The sequence below is a fragment of the Sarcophilus harrisii genome, chromosome 3 (assembly GCF_902635505.1).
Source record: "Sarcophilus harrisii chromosome 3, mSarHar1.11, whole genome shotgun sequence".
Classification (NCBI taxonomy): domain Eukaryota; kingdom Metazoa; phylum Chordata; class Mammalia; order Dasyuromorphia; family Dasyuridae; genus Sarcophilus; species Sarcophilus harrisii.
This window is the reverse complement of record NC_045428.1, coordinates 192686047-192699347: the sequence shown is the minus strand read 5'-3', so window position 1 is coordinate 192699347 and position 13301 is coordinate 192686047. Positions and strand designations below refer to the sequence as shown.

General features: G+C 38.3%; 1 protein-coding gene across 3 annotated transcripts in view; it reads right to left on the bottom strand.

Annotated features, from left to right (window-relative positions):
• Window positions 1–479: 479 nt before the first annotated feature.
• The window catches only part of PHKA2 (phosphorylase kinase regulatory subunit alpha 2), a 128479-nt gene continuing 115657 nt past the window's right edge, over window positions 480–13301 (bottom strand). For all 3 annotated transcript variants that reach the window (XM_031958910.1, XM_031958911.1, XM_031958912.1), the window contains 4 exons: window positions 11849–12022; window positions 3154–3207; window positions 1823–2023; window positions 480–1241 (listed from right to left, as the gene is read on the bottom strand). In XM_031958910.1, the coding sequence (XP_031814770.1) occupies window positions 1071–1241; window positions 1823–2023; window positions 3154–3207; window positions 11849–12022 (600 nt within the window). In that variant the 3' untranslated portion in view covers window positions 480–1070. The remainder of the gene's footprint in view (window positions 1242–1822; window positions 2024–3153; window positions 3208–11848; window positions 12023–13301) is intronic.

Here is a 13301-nt window from a genome sequence, read left to right as displayed (position 1 = left end):
ATTTATAAGGCAAGATACTGTTTTTTCTTGGGAACACACCACTAATTTTCATGTGCATCCAATGAGTCATACCTATTATACCCCAGGCTCCCTCAAAAGGGCAAAGAAGACATCCATTGCTTTGCCAGAATGTTCTAATATGGTTGCAAAGAGAAAGCCAAGATATTCCACTTTTGTCTCTGAGTAGACAAGGTGGAAGAAAGCATCTTGAGAAAGATAGCTGCCTATATGATTCCTAGGGTGAGTGGATGTTTCCAAAAAGCTTTTTATCCAGTCTTTTTAAGTGAATTAAACTATATGCATGTTCACCTTTTCTGCAAAGACTTGATCTTTATTTAACCTTCCTGTTTTCCCCAGGGGTAAGAAAATGAAGCATTTTTGAGAAAGACTACCAAGCTGAGAATTATACCACTCTCCCAATTACAGGAACCAAATTTCTTAATTTTTGGCAATAAACAAATGATACTGAACTCTGAAAATATGACAGTTGGATTACATGAAGGTCCCTTTAATAAAATAACCAGAGGTCAAGGAAGAAATCAAGCCACACACAAAAATCAAGTTTCATAACAAGATATACTTGCACAGATAATACTGAACCTGAATGTTCAATTTTTTTCCCTCACCTGGCCATAGGCCCCATAGATATAGCTTGGATATAGGTTTTTTCCATCTTTAGAATGAATTTACAGAATCAATTTCTGTGACTATTCTAGAGAAGCTGTTTAGGCTAGATTCTCATTTACTTTTTATTCAAAAGAAAGACATTTCTAATTCCCTCTATAAACTAGTGAGGACAGATATTCTGAGATGTACATTAGAAAAATGAACTTTAAAAATGACACTATAAAGTGACTCAGGGAACACATAGTTCTCATAATTTTTTTATGGGACACTCATACACATGGTATGTGACAAGGTCAGATTCCGATGTCTTTTGGGCTAAAGTTTTCTGATGGATTATTATCTGGAAGCAGCACAGAGAGATCCAAAGATCCAACAAAAGAAGTGTCTTTCAAGGGTGAGGCCCAAGGCAGATCTAGAAGCATGTTAACTTGGTGGGAGATGTCTCATTGCATTTGGCATCCTGTACTGGGAAGTGATTCCTGCAAATAAGTAGCAACTGCTTTGGTCAGGTAAGTCATGGTTCCATAGGCTCCACTTGGGGCACTATCATAGAAAAAATGGCAAATTCCTGTTGCTGGGTCTTGTTCCAGGGTGTCCATGACTCCCAGGGATGTCTGTGAAAGAGAGAAGAAAAAAGATGATGAGATGGAAAAAAGATAAATGATATAAGCAAAGATTAACATCTAATTTTCTACTTAATTCCATAGGTTTGAAAAGGCCAGAAGCTAGAAGGAAGGGATATCACATTGCTATTTATGTTGTTTTCTTTTTAAATAGGGGAAATAATTCCAATACAGATACTAGGAATACCAAAACTGCCTTGAATTCAGAAGCATTCAGAAAAGTTTAATGGGTTTTTTACATACTTTTACATACTTACCTTAAGGATTAAAAAAAAAAATTCCCCATAAACAAGTATATATTTTTTCTTCTTTTCCACTGTTATCTTGTCTCTTAATATTCAATATTTTATTATTTTTAAATTTATGTATATTTGCTTATATATTTATGCAATTTATTTCATAAATGGCAGAAATGTAATTTTCTAAGTCACACAATCAATTTTCTACCTTAGGAAAATCATCTTTATTTTAATGAGCATGCTCTCCTTTTAGGAGAGGCAGGATCTTCAATTAACTTTCAAATCCTATAACCTGCCTTACATTAGTTTCCTTTAGGGCACCACTCCACAAACCTGTTCCTTTAGGAAGAATTCATTGGCCATCTGCACTATTTGGTCTATGTGGATGATGCCTCCAATGCTATTTAACTCTGTGTCTGACAGGAGAGTAAGGACAAGGATAGCTTCAACGAGCAGTTGTCTGTACTCTGGCTGAGGTACGCGGTTCAACACAGATTCCACATGGACAGCAAACTTGATCTCCTGAGGGGTCATCTGCCAGAGATGAGGGAGAGCCGAGGGAGAAAAGGAGAAAATATCCTGTTAGGCTCATGTGGACAAAATATCATATTATAAGATACACATTCTCAAGCTCTATTATCTAGGAAATAACATGTTGGCTTGCTGTGGTGGGGTTCACTGTTCAGTAGCTGACCTGTTTAGAACAATTAGAAAATACTTAAATTCCATGAAATCTCATACAGAAATAAGCCATCTTGGATGGTATAAACATTCATCAGCCTGAGGACACTGGGATAAAACCACAAGATTTAAACATCCTCCAGAACTTTTCTGATTCTATGAATAAATGACAAAACCAGAAAGAGAACTGATTACATTTCCCCCTCAAGTACATTTGGATATATTATGATACTTAAAAACTTTTGATATGTTCTCTAGGAAATGGAATGACTTGTCTTTTTATAATTCTGTTAGCCTTACTTCTATTTCCCCACTTCCACAGCATGTTCTAGCTCTTAACTGGACTAAACTAGTTAAGATGTTAAATAAATTTTATAAAAGGTGATACTGACTGAAGTCTGCTAAATACCAATGTGCAGATTGGAAGGAGGAACAAGGGTTCTCTTTTTTCAATTTAATGTTTTAATTTATGCAAACCAATCTAGGGAATAATAGTATATATTAGAAAACAGGGAATACACATCCCAAAAGAGCAGGTCTGGCCTCAGAAATGCAAAGCCAGCATAGATGATGGTAGTCAGTTCAGAAGGAAATGTCAGGAGAGGCTTTCCTTCTGGTTCTGGCTAGTGAACTGACAAGAGAAATAAGACTAAGGCTACAATTCTGGCTTTTCTTCTACATTAGCTTTCACTTGAATATGTTTAGGGAGCAAAATCTTCTCTGTTATTGTTATTGTTAGAGATATTTATGTCTTCTTGAGTTGAGGTTATGGTGGGTTGGGAAGAAAAAAAGGAGCTGGGAATGAATAAAGAAAAGGTGAGGATGATAAATGTGAAAGAAAGACTATGCAAAATTACTTGCAAGGGTGTTTGAAAAAAAAAAAAAAACAAAGCAGACTTTTAAAAAATGAAAGGAAGTACTAATCACGTAAAAACAAACTACCATAAAATAGTGGAGGAAAACTACCACTTTTGTGACTTTACCTCTCTTGTGGTTGAAGATGGGAGAACATAGCCATCGATAGACAGACCATGGCACTAGAGAAAAACAAAAAACAAAAAACACCTAATTTTGGTATAAAGTTTAGAGCATGTTAGCACACACAAACACAAACACACACACAGAGCGCCATAGACTCACTTTTTTTTTTCTTTACTACCTATAAAACTTGCAAGATGTGTGGAGTTCAGCAGAGGATTTTTAAGGGAGGAATGTTCTCATTACCTATAGCTATCATCTTGATGGAACAGTTCTCAGTGGACCCACAGACATCTTTCATTTCTCACAAGAACAAATGTCCTCCAGGGAGCAGGTGATTGTTCTTTTATGGAAGCTCACAATCTAACTTACAACAGATGACTGACAGACCTGAGTGGCTCCCTTGGTGCCATACAAAAGGAGATTTTCATCAGTCTGGTCTGTGAGGTGATGGTAATGGTTCTGTGCATTTATAATCATCTATTTTTGAGATTTCTAAAATGAGCACAAATCTCACAAAGAACTGGTATGTGCACAGATGCTGTGTATATAAATATCAAGCCCTGAATTAACAAAAAGTTGCTTCTTAAGGATAGAAAGAATCTTTTACCAAGCCAGTGAAAATCCATATGGAAATGCTCATTATTTTGCTCTAAGGGTACAATGGTTCTACTCTTTCTTAGGCTTCAATCTTAAATTGCTGAAACCAGTTATAATGGCCATCACACTTTGTTGGGGACTGGGATTGTAGGAATACTTTGCTGATCATATGTCCACCACAGAGTCCCCCAGAACACAGAAAAAAAATTGAGGGATATTTTAAATCTTTCCACATCTGGGAGTTCTCTACAGCCAGAGAATCAAAGTTCCAATCTCTATTCTCTATCTTCAAGAGCAGAGGGATTTTTTTTTTAAAAGCAAGGTTGCTCTCCTATATGGGTGCCAGGAGTCTAATTTTGGGGAGTGGGCAGAGATCTTGGACTTTACTGTAAAACAAAAATAGCCCCTATGGGCTGTGGAAATCCTGGCATGCTATTGCTGTGACTTTTTTTTCTTCTATTGTGAAATGGAAAAAAAAAATAGGGGAAAAATAAGTGTTGTGCAATTAGTTCCTGATAGAGTTAAGAGATTTTACACTAAGAAAACTAAAGAGAACACATGTATTCCTTTTAGCAGTAAAAAACCAAACTTTTATGTCAATCTGAAGTACAATGAGAAGGGCTATGGAATGAGATCTTTCTATTCTCCTTTTCTTATGTGTACTTCAGAGAAACTATTCTGAGTCCACAGCAGAGCTAAAGATGATCAGACAACTTGGCTGCTCAGATTTAAAGAAGTAACATCAGATATGGCTCACAATAAACTTCCTAACATGTAATGGGCTGAGGTTTGAGTTGATGCACTGAGGTCCCAAGTACATGAGGCTAAATAGTAATTGGACTATACTCTATTAATATACATGATTGGATAAAGAATGGTCCCTGCCCACTCTCTGTGCAAGTCCTGATGTGTTGTACAGGAAATGACGATTTTGGTGGGTGGAGGCAGAGGAAACAGGAAGAGAAGCTGGGAGAGATTGGGCCTGGGTCCATTCTCCTGCTGCTAGTCGTGTGGCTGGTGATCTAGCTAGCTTCTGACTCAGCTGCACAATTGCTATCTGATTCTTTCCACCTCCGATCCTTCTTCACTGAGAATAAAGACTGACGATTTTCCCTAACCTGAACTCCGGACTCCTGCTGATTTTAAAATACTGATCTTCACATTTGGCGTAACGTGGCACCAAGGACTGAAGAAGTCTCCGTGACCAGGAACTTGGGTGAGTATTGTTCTTAAAAACTAAACCAGTAATCTTTCTTTGGCTAAAATGGGACAAATGCTAGCTAAAAACTCTCCATCCCCGCCCCCAACCCCTTCAACCCCTTCAACCCCACCCACAAGTGGTGCTATAGAAAGCATGCTTAAGCTGATACAATTAGGGATACAATTAGGGATACAAATAGGATACAATTAAGCTGATTACAATTAGGAGAATAGAGTTGTATGCAGCTGAGACAACTGAGATACCCCCTGGAGAGGTGAAATCTGTTCCTCTCCAGCCTATGGATCCCTTGCCTCCGGGCACAGTAGGCTTGACCATTTTACCTCCTGAGAGTACGTACAAAACAGTGTCCATCCACACACTGATGTGGAAACTGAATGTGTAGATAATATCCCAGTCACCAATACAGGCAGACAATGTGACATCACCCAGGAGAAATAGTAGCATCAGGTTTACTCATACAGAATCCTAATAAGCAGCTTGGTGATAGTCACCCAGATTCTGACTTCAGATCACAAAATCCAGCAATATATTGGACAGCAGCTGTAACAACTGACCACCTATGCTCACGATCTATATAAATGCCTTCCATTGGAAGGACTGGTAGACACTATGAGATCGACCGTCATTAGAGGTGCCAATTGGCACAGTCACTGGCCAAAGATTAAAGCAGAACACCTACATGTCTGGTGTAGGAGGATCATAGCAGCTGAAGTTAGTGCTGCCCTATGAGATGGACTTTTGAAGCAAACAGGAGTTTTTACTCCTTTTATAGTAGAAAAATCCCCATCAATCTGTAGGGAAGAGACGTTTACAGCAATTAGGGTTAAAATGATACTTTAGTTTTTAAGCAGGGCTGCTGTTGAAGGCCTGCCAACACTTTCACCTGTTCCTATCCAATGGAAAACGATACACAGTATGGATAGAACAGTGCCCTTATAACATAAAATTCAGGCCTTATTAGATATAGTACAGGAGCAGCTTGACCAAGGACACTTAAAACCTTCTCTAAGTCCTTGGAATTCCCCAGTGTTTGTTATGAAAAAGAAATCTGGAAAATGGAGGATGTTAACGGATTTAAGAAAAGTGAATGAACAGATGGACACTATGGGAACTCTTCAGCCTGGACTTCCATCTCCTACTCAGTTGCCTAGAGAATGGCCTCTTTGGGTCATAGATATTAAGAATTGTTTTCTATTCTATCCCTCTGGATAAGGAGGATATGAAAAGATTTGCCTTTTCAGTGCCAGCGTACTTAGCTGAGCCTTATAAAATATATGAATGGACAGTTTTATCACAGGGAATGAAAAACAGCCCTACTATGTGTGAAAAGTATGTTGCTGCTGCTCTTGCTCCAGTAAGAAAAGCATTCCCAAAAGTTATGCTATTACATTACATGGATGACATATTGGGATGTGCACCTGAGGAACAAATGTTAGAAGATGTCTACAAAGACCATAGAAACACTAGGAATTACAAATTATACATAGCACCAGAAAAATTCAAAGACATGTCTTTTCAATATTTAGGATATGAAGTATACCCTAAGGTGCTTACAGTTCAAAAACTGTCCTTAAGAACAGAAAAGCTAAACATATTGAATGATTTTCAGAAATTGATAGGAGATATCCAATGGATGTGACCAGTGTTAGGTTTGACTACCTATCAGTTACAACCGTTATATGACATTTTAAGGAGACAGTGCTTTAAATTCACCACCCAGCTTACAAAAGAAGCTCAGAGGCTTTGAGAGAAGTTGAACTGGCTTTATCCAATGTGGTTGAAAGAGTCACTCAAAACCCTTGAGATATCAGTTTTGCCACACAAGAGGCACCACAGCAGTCCTTCATCAAGGAGACAGTGTGATAGAGTGGGTGAACCTCCGCACAACCAGAACAAAGCCTTACACCCTACCCAGTGCTTGTGGCTAGAATCTATTAAAGGCCACTAGCTTCAGCAGTACAATTATCTGGGACAAGACCTGACAAGATATACACCTTTTATACCAATACACAAATTAATGTGTTGTGAGACCATCCAGGCAAATTTATTAGCCATGGCTCCAAATTTTTACATGGGTCTCCATTAAAGATAACTAGACTATTACATAATTAGCGATGGATTCTTGAAGAAAAAGTTTCTAAAGTTCCTCTTAAAGGACCAACTATCTTCACGGATGCATCCAAACATAATATTTGTGCTGTGTACTCTCATGATCTAACTATAAAGAGAGTAGTCAGAACTCCTTTTCAGTCCACTCAGCAGAATGAATTGTATGCATCATTCTAGCTCTTACTTATTATCCAGGAGACATAAATATAATATCTGATTCAGCCTATTCAGTAGGTGTGGTACAAAGAATTGCCACAGCCCAAATAAAATTTGCAGCCTCTAATATATATCAGCTCTTCAAGAAACTTCAAGAGCAAGTGAGAAAGCATCCAGGTAAGAGCTATGGGACTTCCAGGTCCCATATTTGATGGCAATTCAAAGGCAGATAGCCTTCTAACTATGTTGGTCAATACTCCTTTGTTCCACGAAGCCCAGGCATCTCATTCTAAATATCATCAGGCTGCTCGAGCTTTACGTTTACAATTTGGAATAACAAGAGAGGAAGCCAGGAGCGTAGTAAAAGCCTGTATGGCTTGCCTGCCTTTCCATGCTCCTACACTGCCTCCAGGGAAGAACCCTCGTGGTTTGAGACCCAATGAAATCTGGCAAATGGATGTGACCCATTATAAATCTTTTGGTCATCTGTCTTTCATCCACATTGTGGTAGAACCTTTCGGATTCACTTTTGCAATACAGCAGCAAAAGAGACAGCCCATGGTCACTAATTCCTCATACAAGCATTTGCCATTATGGGTGTGCCACAAGCAATAAAAACAGATAATGGTCCTGCTTATACTTCAAAACATTTTGCACACTTTTGTGCACAGTATAAGATTTTACACAACACGGGCATACCTTTCAATCCTCAAGGACAGGCAATGTAGAGAGGAGAAACAGATATTAAGATGCTCCTCCAAAAACAAAAGAAAGGGGAGCCACAGGTAACCCTAGAGAACTTCTAAATCTAGCCCTTTATACTATTAACTTCTTGATTTTTGACAAAGATGCACTGGCTCCGCAGACAGGTTTTATAACCCATCGGAAGGTCAGTGTCCAGTGCGAAGCACTCCACTATCTTTAGATAATCGCCAGGTGATGTGGAGAGACCCAGAAAGTGGTGAATGGAAAGGACCAGATAGGCTAACTGCTTTGGGGAGAGGGTTTGCTTGTATCTCTGCAGGTGGAGAAGGAATCAGATGGGTGCCAACGAGCCATATTCGCATTGTCCATCGCAGAGAGACGGAGCAGACCCTTGAAACAAAGGAGAAGACTCAAGAAATATCGGTGGTTCTGTTGCTGATTGTGCTCACCATTGAAAGAGCGTGGCAGTTATGGCGTTTGACTCATGGACATCAAAGATTGTTGGACTTCAAAACCCTCAGGAATCACTGGGTTCTCTGAGCCATAGGACTCAAAAATCCTCAGGAATCATTGGATTCTCTGAGACATAGGACTTGAAAACTCTCAGGAATCATTGGATTCTCTGAGAAATGATAAGACTGTTACAGGACTTCAAAATCTGCTGGAATCATTGGATTCCCTAACACATAAAAAGACTTTTGCAGGACTTCAAAAACTCAGGGAGATCATTGGATTCCCTGACATGTGAAGTAATGGACAATAAATAGATTAGTTTTGGACTATCTCTTGGCTGCTGAAGAAGGTGTATGTGTGACTGTTGTTTACATACCCTCCTTCTAGGACTTCTGGTGATCTTTTCCAACACCATGTTGATTTATATTGTTTGCTATTCTGCTACTTGCGTGTACAATTCATGTTTGTTACACCACATCGAGCCTGCACTGACTGTGGGGAGAGTCATCCCTAATAGCCTCTGCGTTATTGCTATGTGCTTGTGTAATACCTCCCATGCTGATGGGTTTGTGCATAATAAGACCCTTCAGCCCAGAAACCTGCTAGCAACCCCCACTTCCCTTTGGTGCTTTTCATCTCCCTTCCTGAGATGTCAGGGAGGGCGTGATCATCTCCTTTTAGTGCTTTCACCGCCTTTCCTGAGAAGTCAGGGAGGCTGTGATCACCTCCTTTTCGGTGCTTTCACCTCCTTCCCTGAGAAGTTAGGGAGGCTGTGATCACCTCCCCTTGGGGGCTCTGACCTCCCTGAGGAGTCAGGGATGGCATGACCACCTGTGTTCTAAAATAAGGGATGGCATGACCACCTGTGTTCTAAAATAAAAGAAAGTGGGAGATGTAATGGGCTGAGGTTTGAGTTGATGCACTGAGGTCCCAAGTACATGAGGCTAAATAGTAATTGGACTATACTCTATTAATATACATGATTGGATAAAGAATGGTCCCTGCCCACTCTCTGTGCAAGTCCTGATGTGTTGTACAGGAAATGACGATTTTGGTGGGTGGAGGCAGAGAGAGGAACAGGAAGAGAAGCTGGGAGAGATTGGGCCTGGGTTCCATTCTCCTGGCTGCTGGTCGTGTGGCTGGTGATCTAGCTAGCTTCTTGACTCAGCTGCATACATTGCTATCGCCGATTCTCTTCCACCTCCAATCCTTCTTCATTGAGAATAAAGACTGACGATTTTCCCCTAACCTGAACTCCGGACTCCTGCTGATTTTAAAATACGCGATCTTCACACTTAACACACCATTTAGAAATGTTCTAAAAACAATTTATAAAAACAATTTACTAAAAACAAAAAAACAAAACTTACTGTTCTTCTCATGCCTTCTTTATCATCTATATCCAAAATGAATGATTAAAAATTATTTGATAAACCTTGTACCTAAAGGTAAGATAGATAGTACAAGTTTCTGGGACACCCAGGTTAATGTATCTTCATCATAATAGTTTACATTTATGAAGTGCTTAAAATTCAACATTGTATTATTCATGCATTAAGCCATTTTGGTCCCAAACCTTGTAAAAGAGGTATCCCACATAATATCACCCCATTTTAAAAATAAGACAACTGAGGTCCAAAGAGATTGAGATTCTGAGGATATAAACAAAAATTCCAAAGATGAAAAAAGAGGAAAGCTATTGAAAAAGACTTAAATCAGATTAAATCATATCACATATATGAGAGAAGAGCAGAAAATAGGGAATATAAAATGTCAGGAAAAGACTAGAAGCTGAGACTAAAGCTCAATCAGTCAACATCGGCAATGAATGCTAAAGACAAAGAATGAAAAGATAATACAAATGGAAAGAGGATCAGAGAAAGGAAAAGATGACTACTCAGGATTTTAATAACATAATATAGTATAATAATAATAACACTTAAATAGTGCTTTCAGATTCACAAAGCTGAGATCACTACTGATCTCATTTGAGGGTAGAAAGGATCACAATACATAATGGAAAAGGAACAAAACTATTTAACTTATTTTGCTTATGTTTACTCTACCAAAGTCAAAACAAAAATTGTTCAGAGGAAGTGAAAACACAACAAAAGTTAAGGAGATGGTAAAAGATCTTCTGTCTTAATACGTTCCAAAACAGCTCAGATAAACATCAAAGAGCACCCAAAAAACTGGTAGATGTATTTGCTGAGCTCTTAGTTATCCTGTCATAAAGAATGGGAAAGGTGATGTAGACCTGGAGGAGGACAAATGTTAACTTGATTTAAAAAAGAAGGGCAGAGATTCTACAAACCAGAAGTATTTTTCAATAAAGCCAAAGGAGCTTACATTTTACCAACGGAACATGTAAGTATAAAATATGTATGCATATATACACATATACACATGTATATTTACACATAGTACAAATATAAAGTTAATATAAATACACTTACACTTGTTTTCACCCTTAATAAAATATAAGCTCCCTTGGAATGAGCATTGTCTTATTCTTTATATATGCAGCTCCATTATGCCTGGTTCATTGCAAACACTTAAGGAATGTTGATTTTCTGCCTATTATTCATGTTTATGGCATGCTTATCAAATTTTCAGGGTACAGAGGTTACACTATTTTAGTTATTTCTTATTCATCTCATATGTAGCTTTTTATTCATTCTTTGTTTCCTTATTACCTCCCCTTTTAGGTTGTAAACTTCTTGAAAATAGGAACTATCTTATGCTGTTTTTTTTATATTTCAAGCTTAGCATAGTGACTGGATGCTGGTTTGTTTGCTTGCTTCTGAGGCAAATAGGGTTAAAGTGATTTGCCCAGGTTTAGGTACTACTAAGGTCAAGTGTCTGAAGTCAGATTTTGAACTCAGGTTTTCTTGACTCCAGAGTTGGCGCTCTATTCACTGCAAAACTAAGATGCCCCCTGGGTGTTTAATGAATGTTTATGGATTAAGTACAAATTCACTGAGTCTATATGCAACATGGGAGTTGTAGGATCGTCAAACACTTGGAGGTGGAATAGAAAGGTAGAACTTGAAGGCCTTTAAGGTCCCTTTCAAATCTGTGATTTTGATTTTTCCTGTCACAGAAGCTGGTAGTTTTCTCTTTCTCTTTCTTTTTTTCCTAAGGGAATTGGGGTTAAATGACTTGCTTAGGGTCAAAAAGCCAGGAAGTGTTAAGTGTCTGAGATTAGATTTGAACTCAGGTCCTCCTGACTTCAGGGGTGGTGCTCTAACCACTAAGCCACCTAGCTGCCCCCAAAGCTGGTATTTTTCAAGCATAATTCTTTCCCAATTCCAAGGTCACCATTCTTTGCCACACAATATCCAAGTGCATGTTCTCGGAGCTTTCTGCTCAGGAGTCACCTCATTCCCTAATCCTATCAGAATATAACCTAGTCTGCCCTTCATCAACTTATTCTTCCTTTATGTCCTGCTCACCTTCTGAAGAATCTTCCACACTTTTTGGTAGAACCCCACTGGAACTCTGTTAATGGCACCATCCAACCTTCTTCGACGTAGCCACTGCCCTTGGCGCTCTCCCCAGCTGAGATGATGACCACCAGAGTCAGAAGATGACACTGTCCCAGTAGGTGAAGAAGGAGTACTGCATCTCTGCAGTAAAGATAAGTAGCCTTTAGACAGTCTAAGAATCATGGCACATAGGCAAATTAAGTCAATTCCCGTATTAAAAATGGCAGCATTTAATAGTTATTACAACACTGACTTGCACATTTTCTTGATTGAGTATCTGACAAAGGTCATTGTGTTTAGTTTTTTTAAAGGCTGTTTCTGTTAATAATTCAAAGTGGCAGGAAATATTCCTAATATTTTACTAGCCAAGCCATTTCTACTCAAAAAACTCTCAGCACTCCAATAGCACCTAAATAAATCCTTTTTTTTTTTTTTTTTTTTTGGCATGTTTTCCACAATCTGGCTCCAACTTACCTTCTTAATCTTACTATTCTCCTCTACAGAAGAATGCTTCATTTTTGTAAAACAGTTTTTTACATGCACTCTATATTTCTTTTCTTTTCTTTCTTTCTTTCTTTCTTTCTTTTTTTTTTTTTTTTATATAATTACAACATTATCCCTTCCACTCACTTTTGTTCCAACTTTTCTCTTCCCTCTCTTCATCCCCTCCCCTAGATGGCAGGCAGTCCTATACATGTTAAATATGTATATATTTATATACATATACATATACTGTAAAACAGTATATCTTAGATACAAATATGTTTGTAGAACTGAATAGTTCTCTTGATGCACAGGAAGAGTTGGATTCAAAAGGTAAAAATAACCCAGGAAGAAAAACAAAAATCATGCACTCTGTATTTCACAAAAACAAAATACTCCTTTTTCCCCATTCTTGTCTAGCCCTTTCTTATTTCCATGTCTTTGTTCAAACCAAGTTTCCAGTCCTAGAATGGATTTCCTTTAATTCCTCCCTCCAGTCCTTTTTTACCTCTAAAGCACAATTAAGATTCCACCTCCCTTGATCTCTCCCTTTCGAAAAAGAAAGTGATTTCTTTTTCCTCAGTTCTTACAACACTATTCTTGGATCTCTTTGTGTAACAAATATTTGTGCACATGCCTTTCTCCTTATTAGCTCTTGGAGAAGAGAATCTTTGTATCTCTACTATTTAGAACTGCGTTTTACTCATAACAGGCACTTAAGTATTTCTTCAATTGCATTTCCTGGTTGTATTTAGGATATATTTGGAAGCTAAATTTAATTGTATTGAATTAAATACTGTTTAATAAGCTACTCTTAAAGGTCTGAATATCTGACATTTATATAACACATTACTGCCTTTGAGGAAGACAAATTTTAGCCTCAAGAGTGAGTGAGTGGCTGGCTCAGGGTCACTACAGTTAATGATACTCACATTCA